Here is an 18681-nt window from a genome sequence, read left to right on the forward strand (position 1 = left end):
AAGTCACTCTCAACAAGGAGCTCTCACTTCTCTCAGTCGAACAATTTCTCTACTTCACTCCATGGGTTTTCTCATCAACTATCAAAAATCCCACCTTACTCCATCTCACCTACTTCAATTCATAGGTGCAGACTTGAACACTATCCTTTCAAGAGCTTTTCTACCCGAAGATCGGGCAAAGACTCTTTCCCTCCTGGCAAAATCCATTTACTCACAGAAACAAGCGACAGCTCATCAATTTCTAATCTTACTAGGCCACATGGCCTCCACAGTTCATGTCACTCCTATGGCACGGCTCGCCATGAGAGTTACCCAATGGACTTTAAGATCACAATGGATCCAAGCCATTCAACCACTACATTATCCAATTCAAGTGACCCACCAACTAAGATTATCTCTACTTTGGTGAACAAACATGGACAACTTGTGCAAAGGCCTACCCTTTCAGCAACCAGTCCCACAGATAACTAACTACAGATGCATCCACCTTGGGTTGGGGAGCTCACATAGACAATCTCCAAACCCAGGGGACTTGGACAAACCTCGAAGCAACATTTCAAATAAATTTCCTTGAGCTTCGAGCTATACATTATCCGCTGCATGCGTTCAAGGTCTGCCTTTCACACAAGATTGTTCTAATCCAAACGGACAACACAGTAGCCATGTGGTACATCAACAAACAGGGAGGTACGGGCTTGTATCTCCTTTGTCAAGAAGTTGCATAGATTTGGGCCTGGGCCCTAACACACTCAATGTTTCTCCAGGCCACTTATCTGGCAGGCATTCAAAATGTACTAGCAGATCGACTCAGTCGTCAATTCCAACCACACGAATGGTCCCTGGATCCCTCAGTAGCGACCAGGATCTTTCAACGTTGGGGTCAACTGACAACAGACCTCTTTGCATCACACCTGAATCACAAAGTGTACAAGTTCTGTTCTTTACACAAACAGAAAAACCAGCTAGCCAAGGACGCCTTTGCTCGCCCTTGGAACTCAGGCCTACTATATGCGTATCCTCCAATACCGCTAAAAACCAAAACTCTAGTCAAGCTACAACAGGACAAGGGGTCCATGATACTCATAGCCCCATATTGGCCTTGATAAGTATGGTTTCCCACACTTCTAGAGCTCTCGATCAGAAAGCCAATTCGCCTGGGTGTAGCTCCCACTCTCATAACTCAGGATCAGGGTCGGTTGCGCCATCCAACCTTCAATCCCTCTCCCTGGCAGCATGGATGTTGAAAGCTTGATTTTACAGCCACTCAATCTTTCATCCAATGTATCTCAAGTGCTTCTAGCTTCACGCAAACCTTCCACACGAAAGAACTATTCTTCAAAATGGAAAAGGTTTACTTTGTGGTGTAGGCAAAAGAGTATTGATCCTTTCTCCTGCCCCACAACTTCTCTATTAGACTATTTATGTCATCTTTCAGACTCTGGTCTTCAGACTTCATCTGTTAGGGTACATTTAAGTGCAATCTCGGCTTACCATAACAAGCTGGGAGATGCACCTATATCCACGCAACCTCTCGTCACTAGGTTCATGAGAGGTTTAACTCACCTTAAACCACCAATTCGGCCACCAGTCACAAAATGGGACCTGAATCTGGTCTTAACAAGACTGATGCATTCTCCCTTTGAACTCATGAATTCCTATGATCTTAAATTTCTCACATGGAAAACTATCTTCCTCATAGCAATTACATCTGCTAGGAGGGTTAATGAGTTACAAGCACTTGTCATGTACTCACCTTACACAAAATTCCTTCATGACAGTGGTTCTCCGAACACATCCAAAATTCCTTCCCAAGGTAGTTACGGAATTCCACTTGAACCAATCCATAGTTTTACCAACATTTTTTCCAAGGCCTCATTCTCATCAAGGAGAAAGAGCCTTTCACACCTTAGACTGTAAACGTGTGCTAGCTTTTTACTTAGACCGCACTGCAGTCCATAGGAAATCTACTCAACTGTTTGTTTCTTATGATCCAAACAAACCGGGTAAAGCAGTGAGTAAACATACTCTATCAAACTGGTTAGCAGATTGCATACAGTTTTGCTATGAAAAAGCAGGCCTTCCTCTCCAAGGGCGAGTAAAGGCACATTCAGTAAAAGCAATGTCAACCTCAGTAGCACACTGTCGTTTAGTGCCAATCCTTGACATCTGTAAAGCAGCAACATAGAGTTCTCTTCACACTTTTGCAGCTCACTACTGTTTGGACAAAGAAGGACGACAAGATTCAGCCTATGGACAATCTGTCTTAAAGAACTTGTTTCCAGTTTAATCCCAACTCCTTCTACAACCAACCTGCTGTGATCTTCGGCTGCCTCATTTCAACAACAATACTTCAGTGTTGCTTCACTACAACATGACTCTAGCTTGCTAATCACCCATCTGTGAGGACTAGCATCCTGCTTGCCCTGGGATAAAGCAAAATTGCTTACCTTGTAAAGCTGTTATCCCAGGACAGCAGGATGTAGTCCTCACGAAACTCACCCGCCACCCCGCGGAGTTGGGTCTCATACCTTTATTATTTTATTTTTGCTAAAGCTTATTGCTACATATGAGACTGAAGAGAGACCCCTGTGGCAGAGAATATCATGGCATGCTGGGCATGCTCAGTGGCCTCACAGGGCCAGTCAAAAGTTTCTAGAAATTTTGACAGAAAGATTTCCTGCAATAGGGCTCCATCAGTGACATCACCCATCTGTGAGGACAACATCCTGCTGTCCTGGGATAACACCTATTACAAGGTAAGTAATTTTGCTGTATTCAAGCAGAATGTGTTAGTTTTGCATTTATTGCTCTAGGGTTTTAATTCATTCAGGGCTTATTTTTCAACAGATGACATGGAAGAGTTACAAAATGAAATTAAACAGGAGTTCATAGAAAATCTAAATGATTCTCTTGGAATGCAAGCTAGTTCCATAGAAGTAAAAGAACTTGTCCAGGTATATTTTCAACTTTCTCTTTTAAAATGTAAATTGAATTCCACTCATTAAGAACAGAATCGTGTGAAATATAAAAATCATAAAACATTCCCAATTTTCATTTAGAGAAAAACAAAAAATGCATTTTGAAAGTGTTCACATTGTACTTGTATTTATTTTTTCAATTATATTGTCTTAACTTCAGTTACTATACAATATGGGGTAGATTTTTTAAAAATGCGCGTTTGCGTACTTTTGTTGGCGCACCAGTCGCAAACAAAAGTATGCTGGATTTTAGTAGATACGTGCGTAGCCGCGCATATCTTCTAAAATCCAGGATCGGCGCGCGCAAGGCTGCCGATTTTGGGCAGCCGGCGCGCGCCAAGCCGCGCAGCCTGCCTCCATTCCCTCCGAGGCCGCTCCGAAATCGGAGCGTCCTCGGATGGAACTCTCTTTCGCCCTCCCCTCACCTTCCCCTCCCTTCCTCTACCTAACCCACCCCCCCAGCCCTATCTAAACCCCCCCCCTACCTTTGTCCACGGATTTACGCCTCCCGGAGGGAGAAGTAAATCCATGCGCGCCAGCAGGCCGCTGGCGCGCCGAGACGCAATCCGGGGGCGGTTCCGGAGGGCGCGGCCACGCCACGGACTGCCCTGGGCCGAAACCACGCCCCCTGGGCCCGCCCCCGAAACGCCACATCCCGCCCCCAAAACGCCGCGTCGATCGGCCCCGCCCCTGACAAAAAACCCCGGGACTTACACGAGTCCCGGGGCTCTGCGCGCGCCGGCAGGCCTATGGAAAATAGGCGCGCCGGCGCGCATGGCCCTGCTCGCATAAATCCGGGCGGATTTACGCGAGCAGGGCTTTTAAAATCCGCCCCTATATTATATCACAATTCTGAACTCATTAGTGATTGTTTGGAAAAAGAAGAGGCTGTAGAATTATTTTACATACAGTATGCATTAAGATATTACATCTGAAAAGGAAAAAAATAAACACAAATAAATATTCCATTTATGTTAAACACCATAATTAAACATAATATTCATCTATTATCCCAGGACAAGCAGGATGCCAGTCCTCCATATGGGTGATGTCACTGATGGAGCCCTATCACGGAAAACTTTCTGTCAAAGTTTCTAGAAACTTTTGACTAGCATCCTGAGCCCACTGAGCATGCCCAGCATGCCATGATCCCTCGAGCCACAGGGGTCTCCCTTCAGTCTTCTTTTTTTTTTTTTTTTTAATTCTTTATTTATAATTTTCAAATTTACAAAATAAAAAGAATCTATATGAGTAAAGACTTATGAGAAAAAAAAAGAGAAAAGTATATCGCAAATACATATTAGATAACAATGTCAGTCTTCTTTTTTTCCACGCTGCTGTTAGCCTCGCAGTTATAGGAGCCCTATGTGGTAAATATTCACTACACAAAAAAGTTTAAAAATATTGGAAAAAATTTATACCACCGTAGGGTTTTCCCTTTTTCCTCCATCGGTAAGTGTTTAAAAATTTTTCCGGTTGGTTCCGTTATTATTTAACCAAGTCAGGTCATCGATGGCTGTCCGGCCTTCGTTATGGCTACCGGTTTTAAAAAGTGCCCGAATTGCTCCCGCACTATGTCCATAACAGACCCACACATCGAGTGTGTACTCTGTCTCGGCGAGAGACATGATGATTCGATTTGCCCAAGATGCGCTGAGATGATGCCGAAAGGCAGAAGACTGCGCATGGAAAAAATGGAACATCTATTCCATCTTCAACTGATGCCATCGACCTCCGATTCGACACAATCGTCTCCGGCTGGAGCAATTAGGAAAGTCGTCCTAAAACCTAGACGTCAGCTGGATGAAGCAGGTGATTGGCCTTCACTTACCCCTTCACGGTCATCGATAAAGTCTGCATCTACCATCGAAAAAGGCATCGGACATCGACAGAAACACCATCATCGACACCGGAGGCCTCATGATCCTGAAGTGGATCCAATAACCAGAGCTCCCTCAACAGGTATCAAATCAGCTCCGAAGAAACCTCGGAGAGAGGAGTCTCTGTGTCCTTCGAGGCCTTCGACTCCTAGGCGATCCCCACCGATATCGGTGCCGGGAACCGTGCCTCCATAGGGCCCTGTGGAGATACCGGTATTGCCTTCACTGCCTCCCCCCATAGCTGCTCTGGTTTCACCAGCTATGAGGGCGGAACTGGATGGTTATATCCACCAGACAGTTCGAGATGCACTCCGTGACATGCCTTCAATGCCAGCACCGATGACGATTCCACCATCGATGCCAGCTCCATTGCTGAAACCAGTTCCACCCCCGTCAATGATGTTGATTCCAATACCGTCACCAACTCCATCGCCGGTTCTGGTTCATCCACCAACACCATTACCCTCACCGACACTAATGCCTACACCAATGCCGGTGCTGGATATGTCCTTCTTGGCGCCAATATTAGCGAAGTTGGACACTCTCATCGGTGCCATTCCGGTGCAACCACCCAATGCCCCGAAGCCAAGACCGATGGAAGAAGAAGAGGTAACAAAGGAAGTACCGATGCCTGAACCTACACCAGGTCCATCGGGAATCTCTCATCCACGGCCATTGTTTTCTCCACTATTTCCATTGAGGCCACCGGGGAAACCCTCGATACCAACGAAGCCATCTTTTCCTCTTCCATCGACTCCTTCTCGTCCACATTCATCGGACACTTGGGATGATCCAAATACTGACTCTTCCGAGGAGGAAGTCCTCTCAGAACCTTCTCCTCCGGAGGAAAGAAAGAAATCCCCTCCAGAGGACCTCTCTTTCTCAACTTTTATCAAAGACATGGCTGATACTATCCCTTTTCAGCTAGTATCTGAAGAAGATACTAGACAGAAAACTCTGGAAGTATTACAGTTTGTGGACCCACCTAAAGAAGTCCTGGCGAAAGCAGTTCACGAAGTTCTAGTGGACTTGCAACAAAGGCTATGGGAGCAAAATGGCGCTGGCCGTACGGCAACACGATTCGAGTGCAGGAGGTCGTTCCCGGACCCCCGCTGGACTTTTGTCAAGTCTTGTGGGGGTCAGGAGGCCCCCCCAAGCTGGCCAAAAGTCCCTGGGGATCCAGCGGGGGTTCGGGAGCGATCTCCTACGCTCGTGACGTCGGGGGACAGGAAGCAAAATGGCACCGGCGCTACCTTTGCCCTGTCATATGACAGGGCAAAGGTAGCGCCGGCGCCATTTCTATCAACGCACCCGTGGCCCGAGAGTGGAAGATCACAACGGGACCCCCCCCCCCCCCACTGGACCCCAGGTAATTTAAGACATTTTGGGGGGGTTCGGGAGGGTGGGGGATTTATTTTAAAGGGTCGGGGTGGGTTTTAGGGATGTTTTAGTGTGCCGGTTTTCCCGCCCTCCCCCTTCTCCTCCCCCTTCCCCCCTTCCCCCGATTTGGGAATTCCTATTAAATATCGCCTCTAACGATTTTTGACGATTTAAAATATATCGGACGATATTTTAAATCGTCAAAAAACGATTCACATCCCTACAAACTGTTATATTTATAGGCTGCTGGCAAGTCCCATAGAAAGAGGAGATAACTATCTATATAATACTTCCGTAAGCGGTGTTAGTGGTCTTTAGTGGTTGGCTCCCACAAAGTGACAGTAGTGTAATGAATGACCACTTAGAGGAAATGGTAAATTTCTGGACCAATGGCAGATGACAGTGCCCCCAGGAGGAGATCCTGAGAGGAACCACCGGCTAGGCTGGAATATGAAATAAACACAAATAGTTCTTTATTAGGCTGGAAGCTGAACTACCAGTGGTGGCAGTAGTGAGTCGATGTGTCTGGCAGGGCTGAAGTCCTTCTGATACTGGAATATAATCTCTGGGTAGCTGAGCTGTAGAGAGAGACTAGAAGTAGTGAGTAGACAGGATATACTGGATACAAGATGGTACACTCACAATAGTAGATGTCTGCAATGGTCTCTATGCCACAGAGAGTCTTCAGTACATTCAGGAACAGTAGTCGTAGGCGAGCACTGGTTCCTATAAATAGTCTGAAATAAGAACACACAATAGCTGTATATGAAATGGCTTGTAGAGTAGAAGAGAGTCTGAAAAGGATTCTAGGAACATGGGCCCTCGTGGAGTGAGTACCGGTTCCTATCTGTAATCTTGCCAATGTAACTCTCGATCTTCGTACCTGCGATAATGTCTTGGACGGAAGGGAGTCTTCAGAGCTATAGGAATGTAGGCCCTCGTGGAGCAAGTACCGATTCCTATCTACAATAGAACTCACTGTGTTCACGTCTGTGATCGCTTCCAGGCAATGAGGAGTCTTCTGAGTATTCAGGGACGTAGGCCCTCGAGGAGCGAGTACCGGATCCCATCTTGGCAATCTGAAATCAAGAAGAGAGAGCGGAGCCCCCATGGAGCGGGTACTCCTGGTAAGTTTGAAAAGGCCAAGCAGTGGAGAAGGATTCCCCTCCCTGACTCGGATTGTTGTTGCAAGTATCATGGACTGTAGAAGCAAGTCCTGTTTGAGTTCCTTGCTAACTCATTAGAGGTTAGCAAACAAAGAACTTTTAAAGCGAAGATCGATGACATCACTACAGGGGAACGCCCCCGAGGTTCACGCCCTTGCTGGTACAAGTCTGGAGCGCGTGCGCGCACCCTTACATCATTGGGAACATGGCGTATCTGTAGCGTCAAGCCAGCCAGGGGACTCTGGAACCAGGAGGCAGAGAAAAGCCGCGGCTGCATCTGTCCGTCAGAGCCGAAGGGAGTCGCTCCCAAGGTAGAGAGGGTGGAGTGAGGGGCGAGAAGAGGCATGAATGCAACAACCACATAAAGACAAACAACAATTAACACATATTTGAGCTAAAAAATTAGACCAAAAACTGTATGTGTTGCGCTTCCCAGCTGCATTGGCTACGTGAACAAGCCTGCTTACCTGGCGCAACCCTCTACCAGCACTGCCTCGAGTTCCTGCTCTATCCGACTGCGTCCTCTACAGGCATCTCCGGATCCCTCATGGCCTTCGGCATCATGGCTATCCTTGCGCCAGGGCTCAGCGTCCTCCTCGGCATCGGCCCTGCCCCCCTAGTGTGCACACACGGAGCTCTGCTTAATTTAAAGAGCCAAGCGTAGGAAGACCTTGGGCGGCGCCCGATTCTGACCTCACTCATGCAAGGTATATATACCTCAGTCCGGCCCCTAGCTCGGGGCCTTGGCAATTGGGTCATACACTCCAGTGTCTTTAGTTTGCCTTCCTACATTCCAGTGTCTTGCTCCTGTGTCTCCTGTTCCAGTCTTCTGTTCCAGCGTCTCCTGTTCCAGTGTATCCTGAGTCTCCTGATCCAGCATCTCCTATGTCTCCTGTTCCTTTGTTTCTCCATTCCTGGAAGTACCCTTCAGACTGATCTCACAGTACTGACCTCTGCCTGGAACTCCGACTACTCTTGATTGCTGCCTGACCTGACCTCTGCCTGGAACTCCAACTGCTCTTGATCGCCGCCTGGAACTTGACCTTTGCCTGACCTGACTATGCCTGGATTGACCTCCGTTACCGACCCTGCTATGGCTGACCATTCTGGACTGATACTCTGGTCTTGATCCTCGCCATACACTCGGACACTCTCTTCTGGCGTCCTGTGGCCTCTGGACTCTGCACACCGACTGTGCACCCTTGTTCGTGGTGGGCACACCCTTGAACTTTCTCTCTAGGAGACCCTGTGAGGCCCATCTAAGACCAGGTGGCCCAGGTAACCAAGGGCTCAACCTGAGGGAACCCTGGGTTGCTATTGGTGAAGCTCCAGTTAGCTTCTGTCTCCTCCTGTGCTCCACCTTGTGGTGGCAGGCACTCTCCGGGTCCGACCGGAGGGCCGTACCAGTCCTGCACCAGGCCAAGGGTCCACTAATTGCATGTGCCAACTCATTCTGCTATATAGGTTCTTTCCCTAAATAAACAGTATCTATAGTATTTCATTACACACAGATATCTAACAGGCATTCCAATCTGATTCAGGACCCAAACATATATTATATGCAGAGAAATGGGACAAAAGAGCCTCAAAGCCCTTTACTTTCCTTATCTATCTCACATACAAGTATTTATTTACCCACCGTTTAAAGAAACCATACCTTATTAGTTCATGCCCAAATTCAATGCTAGCCATGCAGAGAAAGCCGGTGAAACCAAACTTTCTTCAAGAATCTACTAAATTAAATTCATTTTCTGTAACATTTCTCCACAACTTTAATTCCTCATCAGTCTGTTTATAACTTTCAAACAAAAAAGCAATTCATTTAAACCAGTTCTCCCCACTGTTTTCACCTGCTCATAAGAATCACCTTGAGCTTTACATACCTCCCGCTTTCTCTTACTTTCCAACACAGTTAACTCTCCAGCTCCCAGCGCCCTTTCAAGTTCTGAAACTTCCATGACAATTGTAATTTAGACCCCACTCACTGCAATGCGTTACACCATGGCAGCAATCAGACATAAACAGAAAACCAGATTCCAAACTATACTTTTCCAAAAACTTTCCTTTTTTATGTTCCTCTAATAATCCCACAGCCCTGCAAGCACAGCAAGGACTTAAAACAAAGGATTAACTGTTGCTGTTTTAAACCTCTTTGTATTGTTTTCCAGTACAAATTTATTAACAAATATACAGACAAATGAACCAGAATCACTCTTAATAAGTTTTCATTAAGTATACTAAAAATAATCTACAAGTGGGTGTCCCCACAGCAGATCAAAATAAATAGTGCACTTTTATTTACAATTGGCCAAAGAAAATCTTTTACTTGCTAACTACAAAATTATAATTACAAGTTGATTATGTAGGCCTGATTAAAGATTTTTAATGAGAAAGTGTCTCTTGATACTAAAAATCAAGGGATAAGATGGAGTGGGTGGGTGAGAAAGAGACACCTCTGGCTTGCTTATTATCTCAGATGCACACAAACTCTAAAAAATATATCCCACTATTTCACCTCTCTCCAATCTTTTTAAAATCCTAAGATTTCCCAGGGATATATTTACCAATCCTCTTCAACACTATTAAGTTGATCTTCACTCAAAGGATTGAAAAATTTGAGATTTGCGTTCTCTTCTACTGGAAAGGGTGCAGGCCTTTGGAAGCTGGGGCTGTGGAGTTGAAAGCCTGGATTGCTCGCTGTGACCTCTGGAGTCCTCTCCTGGGGGATGCTGGGAATAGTATGCAGATGAGCCTTATGGTCTTCTTCTACTGCAAAGGGTGCAGGGCCTCTTGAAGCTGGGGCTGTGGATTTGAAAGTCTGGATCGCATGCTGGAGTCCTCTCCCAGGGGATGCTGGAAGCAGTAAACAAATGAGTCTTCTGGCTAAATAGAACTTCCATCCCCCAAACATCATACAAGGCCCTGTCGTTTATTTACTCTTTCGGATAATAGAAGGACTAGGGGGCACTCCATGAAGTTAGCATGTGGCACATTTAAAACTAATTGGAGAAAGTTCTTTTTCACTTAACGCACAATTAAACTCTGGAATTTGTTGCCAGAGGATGTGGTTAGTGCAGTTAGTGTAGCTGGGTTTAAAATGGGATTGGATAAGTTCTTGGAGGAGAAGTCCATTACCTGCTATTAATTAAGTTGACTTAGAAAATAGCCACTGCTATTACTAGCAACAGTAGCATGGGATAGACTTAGTTTTTGGGTACTTGCCAGATTCTTATGGACTGGATTGGCCACTATTGGAAACAGGATGCTGGGCTTGATGGACCGTTGGTCTTACCCATTATAGCATGTTCTTATGTTCAGAAATAAAGAAGCGTTATATGTTTCAAAAACTTCAGCCTTTGATATAACCAGGCCTGTAGGTTTGTGGATTCACATTAATCTTTACATACTCAGATCATGTCCCCCAGTCTGCATGGTAAATGCTATGGGCCTATTTTCAAAAGGCCCCGCGACATGCGTAAACCCCCTGGACGCGTGTAAGTCTCAGGGCTTGCAAAAAGGGGTGGTCCGGGGGCAGGGCGGGGGCACGGCCAGAGGCTCCAGGCACAATGGCCATTTGCTGCTTTCCTTGGGATCACGTGCCAGCTCCAGGGCTGAAGTAAGTTTTGAAATAGAAGCAAAAAAAAGAAAAGGTAGGGGGGAAAGGGTGGAGGAGGTAGGGGAAGGGAAGGGAATGTGGGGCGGGGGGTAAGGGAACAGGGGAAGGCAGCGCCCAAAATCGGCAGCCTTGCGCGCGCCGAGCCGCGCAGCCTGTCACCATTCCATCCGAGGCCGCTCCGAAATCAGAGCAGCCTCGGAGGGAACTTTCTTTCGCCCTCCCCTCACCTTCCCCTCCCTTCCCCTACCTAACCCACCCCCCCGGCCCTATCTAAACCCCCCCCTACCTTTATCCACGGATTTACGCCTCCCGGAGGGAGACGTAAATCCACGCACGCCAGCAGGCTGCTGGCGCACCGAGACTCGACCCGGGGCCGGTTCCGGAGGGCACGGCCACGCCCCCGAAACGCCCCAGGCTGAAGCCACGCCCCGGGCCGACCCCCGAAACGCCACGTCCTGCCCCCAAAACGCCGTGTCGTTCGGCCCCGTCCCCGACACGCCCCCTTCCGAAAACCCCGGGGCCTACGCGCATCCCGGGGTTCTGTGCGCGCCGGCGGCCTATGGAAAATAGACGCGCCGGCGCGCAGGGCCCTGCTCGCGTAAATCATGGCGGATTTACGCGAGCAGGGCTTTTAAAATCCGCCCGATAGTGTCGACCCGATTGCCAAGGCGAGGAAGTGCAGGCAGGAACTTCCTTATATTGGACAATCAATCAGGGCACGCCGCAGAGCTAGGACCCACCCCTGGCCCTACAAGAGACCGAGCGGAGCGCGCATATGTGAGTAGGGGCGTAGCCAATGCCACTGGAGACGCCGAACTCCTGCGTGAGGCCTGGTGTGTAGCAGAAGGCCTGGCGACTTCTGCTGCAGGATGCCAAGGCCTGGAGGAGCTCGTGGCTGCCGCTGGGGAGGCCAACCCGTGACCTGCAGAGGAGCCATTGAGGTGAGCATGCCCGTGTGCGGGCCGGGCGCGGACGGGGCACGTAACAGTACCCCCCCCCCCCCCCCCAGGCCTCCCTCTACGCAGTCTTGGCTTATCAGGATATGACCTATGGAAGGTTCTGAGGAGCTCTTTATCCAGAATGTTATGGGAAGGGGTCCCATGAGTTTTCCTCAGCCCCATAACCCTCCCAGGCTAAGAGGTATTCCCATCTACCTCAATGCCGACGGATGTCGAGGACTTCTCTTACCTGGAAAGATGAGTCTGGTTTGGTAGAGATCCCTGGTGGTGAAGGTTCTCTACGAGAGGGCCAGGAGAGGACCAGAGGCTTCAATAGCGAGACATGGAATGTATTGTGTATACCCATGCCACGAGGTAGCTGGAGCTGATAAGACACTGCTCCCACTGTTCAAAGCACAGAAAATGGGCCAATGTACTTGGGAACCAGGCGATGAGAAGAGAGTCTCAATCTTATGTGGCGAATACTTAACCACACCTTCTGACCAGGCAGAAGAGTGGAGCGGGACATCTATGGGCATCAGAAGTATGCTTGGAACATTCGGAGGCCTGGGTAAGGCGTTCTTTAACTTGATTCCATACCTGACGAATGGTATGGGCCATGGATTGCGCAGCTGGAGAAGGAACAGTCAGTGGAACTGGAAGTGAAAGCCGAGGCTGCCGTCCGAACACCACGGAGAATGGAGACACATCGGTGGCAGCAGCGACATGGGTATTGTGCGACAGCTCAGCCCAGGATAGTAGATCAGATCAATTGTCCTGCTGATCATTCACGTAGGAACAGAGGAATGTTTTTAAGGTTCGATTGGTCCTTTCAGCTTGACCATTGGCCTGTGGAAGATAGGCCAACGTGAAACTCAAAGCAATGTTAAACTTCTTACATAGGGAGTGCCAGTACCTGGCAGCAAACTGTGGTCCTCGGTCGGGTATAATCTCCTTTGGGAGTCAATGGAGATGGAAAATATGTTTCAGAAACAACTTGGCTAATTCTGGGGCCAATGGGAGGCCCGGCAATGGAATGAAGTGACCCATTTTCAAAAAACAGTCGATGATGACCTAGATTACGGTATTGTTCTGAGACGGAGGCAGATCTGTGATAAAGTCCATTGAGATGCTGGAGCATGGCTCAGTAGGTGCTGGAAGTGGTTGGAGTAGGCCCCGAGGCCGTCCGGTAGGTGGCTTCTATTGGGCGCAGATGGGACAGGAATCTACATAGTTACGGGAGTCTTGCACCATGTTGGGCCACCAGTAGTATCGTCGCAACATCTCTATGGTCCTGGCACCACCCGGGTGTCCTGCCAGCTTGGAATCATGAGCCCATTTCAGAACTCGCTCACGCAATCTACGTGGAACGACTGTTTTCCCAGCTGGGACTGTCATGGTCATGGCAAGGGATACGCAGGCAAGAGCTATAATGTAAATGGGGACGTCAGGTGAATCCTCAGGTTCAAAGGATCTGGAGAGTGCATCAGCACAGAGGTTCTTAGAAGCTGGGCGATAAAGGAGAACGAAGTTGAATTGTTCAAAGAAGAGCACCCATCATGCTTGTAGAGGATTCAGGAGTTGAGCTTCTTTAAGGTGCTCAAGATTCTTATGGTTGGTGAAAATGGTAAACTTGTGTTGCGCCCCTTCCAACCAGGGGTGCCACTCTTGGAGTGCCAACTTGACAGCAAGAAGTTCTTGGTCACCAATGGTATAGCGCTGCTCTGTGGGAGAGAACTGGTGAGAGTAGAAAGAACAAGGTATCAATTTACCCTTGGGAGAATACTGGCTTAACACAGCTCCTGCTCCAATTGCAGAGGTGTCGACTTCTACGATGAATGGACATCTTGGGTCTGGATGCTGAAGTCAAGAAATGGAACAGAAAGCTTCTTTGAGTGTCTGAAAGTTGGCTTGTGCTTTGGGAGTCCACACACGAGTGTTAGCCCCTTTTTAGTCATGGCGGTGAGCAGAGCAGCTAGGGTAGAATAATTGGCAATGAAGCTCCGGTAATAATTAGTAAAGCCAAGGAAGCATTGTAAGGCCCATAGGCCTACTGGCTGGGGCCAGTCTCAGATCCCTTGGACTTTGTCTGGGTCCATGGAAAAACCTCGATCGGATATGATGTACCCTAAGAAGGATAAGCAATTTCATTCGAAGAGGCACTTCTCTAACTTGGCATAAAGATGGTTTTCTCTTAGACATTGGAGGACAGTCTGAACAGGATCTCGATGGGATTCCAGGTTTTTAGAAAAGATCAGGATGTCATCAAGATATGACTACGAAGGAGTATAAGAGGTCTCGGAGTATTTTGTTCATAAGGCATTGAAAGACTGCTGGGGCATTGCATAGCCCAAAGGGCATCATGGTGTATTCATAGTGACCATCCCTCGTGTTGAATGCGGTTTTCCAAATATCTTCAGGTTGGATGCATACCAAATTGTACGCACCCCTCAGATCCAACTTGGTGAAGATCCATGCCCCTTGAAGGTGGTCAAACAGCTCGCTGATAAAGGGCAGTGGGTAACAGTCTTTACGGGTTATGGCGTTGAGTCCTCTGTAGTCAATACAAGGTCATAAACTGCTGTCCTTTTTCTTGATGAAGAAAAAGCCTGCTCCCACAGGGGAATCAGATGGATGAATGAACCCCTTTTCTAGGTTCTCTTTGATATATTCAGATATGGCTAGGGTTTCTGGATGAGACAATGGATATGTTCTGCCTTTGGGAGGCATGGTGTCCGGCAGAAGCTCTATAGGGCAATTGAACTTGCATAACGGAGTCAAGGCATCCGCCTTCTGCTTCAAGAAGACGTCTTCGAAGTCAACATACTGAGCAGGCAAACCAGATAGAGTGGTAGACTTCAGGACAGAGACTACTGGAGATACTTGACGTAGACATGTCTTCTGGCATTTGGAACCCCACTGCACCAACTGTAGGGAATGCCAATCGAACTGGGATTCGTGGGCTTGGAGCCAGGGCAGCCCCAGGATTAGAGATGTGAATCGTGTCCTCGATCGTCTTAACGATCGATTTCGGCTGGGAGGGGGAGGGAATCGTATTGTTGCCGTTTGGGGGGGTAAAATATCGTGAAAAATCGTGAAAAATCGTAAAAAATCGAAAAAACGTAAAATCGCAAAATCGTTCAGCGAGGCGCCGGAACCCTCGCTGAACGACCTCCTGCAGTCGATCTCCTGCCGGCGCCATTTTCCGTACGGAAAATGATTCGCGGCGGGAAATCGCTCCCTGACCCCCGCTGGACCTCCAGGAACTTTTGGCCAGCTTGGGGGGGCCTCCTGACCCCCACAAGACTTGCCAAAAGTCCAGCGGGGGTCCGGAAGGACCTCCTGCCGTCCAATCGTGTTCGTCTATGGCCGCCACCATTTTTCGGCGCCATTTTGGAAAATGGCGCCGGCCGAAGACAACAAGATTCAGTAGCAGGAGCCCGTTCCGGACCGCTGCCGTTCCGGACCGCCGCTGGACCCGCAGGTTATTTAAGTCATTTGGGGGGGGTTCGGGAGGGTGGGGGATTTAATTTAAAGGGTCGGGGGTGGGTTTTAGGGGGTTTTAGTGTGCCGGCTCACGATTCTAACGATTTATAACGATAAATCGTTAGAATCTCTATTGTATTGTGTTCCATAACGGTTTAAGACGATATTAAAATTATCGGACGATAATTTTAATCGTCCTAAAACGATTCACATCCCTACCCAGGATAACTGGATGTGTAGAATGTTTAAACACATAGAAGGACATCTCCTCCTCATGGAGAGTGCCCATGGTAAGACGGACAGCCACTGTTCGATGGGTGATGAGCCCTGGAAGATGATCTCCTTGAATGGAGGCGATACAAAGATTCACATCTAATGGCTGAAGAGGAATGTTCAGAAGCTTGACAATGTCATCCATGATTAAACTGCCACTCGCTCCTGTATCGACAAGAGCAGTGGTGGCGAAGGAGTGGGCCTCGATGCCTAGAGAGACGGGAAGCAGGATTTGGGGGCCGGTGACAGTAGCGCCTAAGCTTGGGACCCCCGCCAGGTTCAGGCATTGCAGTTTTCTGGACGAGCAGGACAAGACTGCCGAAGATGTCCGGAAGTGCCACAGTAAAGGCAAAGACCCTCCTTCCTCTGACGGAGATGTTCAATCGGAGACAGTCACCCACAGTTCACCTCCATGGGTTCCACCACAGGAGAGGGTGGTGGTGCTGGAGTCTTGGCTGGAGGATTCTGAACACGCATGGGACCCAGTGTAGGAGAGCGGGAAGCCTTTACTTCTAGGCGCCTTTGCCGGAGACGATGGTTGATCTTCCCTGTGAGGGAAATCAAGTCCTCTAGAGACGTGGGAGACTCATGGACAGAGAGTTCATCTTTGAGAGTGCTGAAGAGTCCATCTAGGAAGATGGCTTGCAGACAATCTTCTTACCACCGGAGCTCAGTAGCCAGGGTCCTGAATTCCACCGTATACTCAGAGAGGGTCCAAGACTCTTGATGGAGGTGGAGTAGATCATGGCTGGCTACAGCTTGATGGGCTGGGTCTCCGAAGGTCTGCTTGAAGAGAGCAATAAACTTGGATAACTTGGAAAGTACAGGATCAGTGCATTCCCATAAGGGAAAGGCCCATGCAAGAGCCCTCCCTTCTAGGCGGGAAAGAACGAAGGTCACTTTAGTGGTTTCTTCAGGAACAAGGAGGGTTGCAGTGCAAATTGCATGAAGCACTGATTGAGGAAGCCACAACAGGAGTGTGAGTCCCCATTGTATCGAGGAGGTGCAGGAAGGGCCAACGATGCTTTGGGAAGCATAGAGGCTGATAGGCCCACGGGATTGGCCAGAGCTGTATCTCACAGCTGGAAACGAAGCTCTTCCACTGAAGAGGCCAACGATTCCAAAGCTTGGTGATGTTCTTTGACTGTGGCGGCCAAATCCGGTAGGGCCCTGGAGGCGGAAGAATCCGCCGAGTCCATGGCCTTCGCAACCTGTTGCGCTCAGGAGTGGACCCTTGTCCTGGGGCAGTGGAGAACTGCTCCCTGGTAGGGACCAGGAAGCACCTGCCCCCAGGGGGCAGAGCACTGGAGCAGACAGAGGCTAGGATGAGCTTCACTACTGGAAGCCCGCGGTCCCCCCAGGTGGAGCCCATAGGGACCTGGGCCACTTGGACTTAGGTGGGCCTCGCAGGTTCTCCTGGAGAGGTAGTAGACAGGTGTGCCCATGGAAAACAGGGGAGCGTGGTCGGTCTCGAGGCTATAGGTCTGATGGAGCAAGGAGGACCAGAACAAATTAGGTGATGACAAGGCAAGGGACAGAGCCAGAATCAGAGGCGTGGTCAAGGGCAGCTGAAGTCAGAATCCGAGGATCAGTCCGAGGAGTAGTCAACGAGGCAGAGGTCAGGTTCCGGAGGTCAGACGAGGTCACAAGGCAGGTAGAGGTCAGGATCCAGGCAGCAGGAAGAATGGTCGAGGAACAGGCTAAGGTCAGTACCAGAGAGACAGTCCAAGGTTACTACCTGGGAAGACGAGACAGACGGACACTGGAACAGAAGGATGTTGGGATAAGGCTGGAACAGTAGGACGCTGGAACAAGGCTGGAGCAAGACTGGAATGAGACTGGAACCAGGCTGGAACAAGACTGGAACAAGACTGAGACAAGACTGTGAACGCGGAGGCAAACTAGCACACATACAGTGTCGACCCGATTGCCAAGGTGAGGAAATGCAGGCAGGAACTTCCTTATATTGGGCAATCAATCAGGGCATGCCGCAGAGCTGGGACCCGCACCTGGCCCTACAAGAGTCCGAGCGGAGCGCGCGCATGTGCATAATGGCGTGGCCAATGCCACTGGAGACGCCGAACTCCGGCGTGAGGCCTGGTGCATAGTGGAAGGCCCAGTGACCGCCGCCGTGGGATGCCGAGGCCTGGAGGAGCTCACGGCTGCCGCTGGGAGGCCGACCCATGACCTGCAGAGGAGCCAATGTGCGGATAGGGCGCGTAATAATTTATAGCAGCTACTCACAGACATAAGAGGTATCAAGCCAACAAAGTGTCATCTGTGATCCAGTTACCCCTGCCTGCAACAGACAATTGCTAGATGCTTTGTAGAGATGTGAATCGTGTGATCAATCGTCTTAACGATCGATTTTGGCTGGGGGGGGGGAGGGAATCGGATCGTCACGGTTTTGTTTTTTTTAAAATCATACATCGGGGGAGGGCGGGAAAACCGGCACACTAAAACAACCCTAAAACCCACCCCAACCCTTTAAAATAAATCCCCCACCCTCCCGAACCCCCCCAAAATGTCTTAAATTACCTGGGGTCCAGTGGGGGGGTCCCGGTGTGATCTTCCACTCTCGGGCCACAGGTGTGTTAATAGAAATGGCGCCGGCGCTACCTTTGCCCTGTCATATGACCCCCCCCCCACTGGACCCCAGGTAATTTAAGACATTTTGGGGGGGTTCGGGAGGGTGGGGGATTTATTTTAAAGGGTCGGGGTGGGTTTTAGGGTTGTTTTAGTGTGTCGGTTTTCCCGCCCTCCCCTTTCCCTCCCCCTTCCCCCGATTTACGATTTTTGACAATAAATCGGGGGAATTCCTATTGTATCGCGCCTCTAACGATTTTTGACGATTTAAAATATATCGGACGATATTTTAAATCGTCAAAAAACGATTCACATCCCTAACTTTGCAGTGCCATTGTAAAGACATCAAAACAGGTGATTGGTATTATGGTCATAAGA

The 18681-nt window shown here is 49.0% G+C and overlaps 1 protein-coding gene across 3 annotated transcripts in view; it reads left to right on the forward strand.

Moving 5' to 3' along the window:
- LOC115095247 overlaps nt 1–18681 on the forward strand; it is a 392965-nt gene that overhangs the window by 262916 nt on the left and 111368 nt on the right. For all 3 annotated transcript variants that reach the window (XR_003857731.1, XM_029608666.1, XM_029608667.1), the window contains one exon: nt 2848–2954. Coding sequence is in view for 2 of the 3 variants with exons in the window: in XM_029608666.1 (XP_029464526.1) it covers nt 2848–2954 (107 nt within the window). In the remaining variant the exon portion in view is untranslated. The remainder of the gene's footprint in view (nt 1–2847; nt 2955–18681) is intronic.

Source organism: Rhinatrema bivittatum, chromosome 7 (genome assembly GCF_901001135.1).
Source record: "Rhinatrema bivittatum chromosome 7, aRhiBiv1.1, whole genome shotgun sequence".
Lineage (NCBI taxonomy): Eukaryota > Metazoa > Chordata > Amphibia > Gymnophiona > Rhinatrematidae > Rhinatrema > Rhinatrema bivittatum.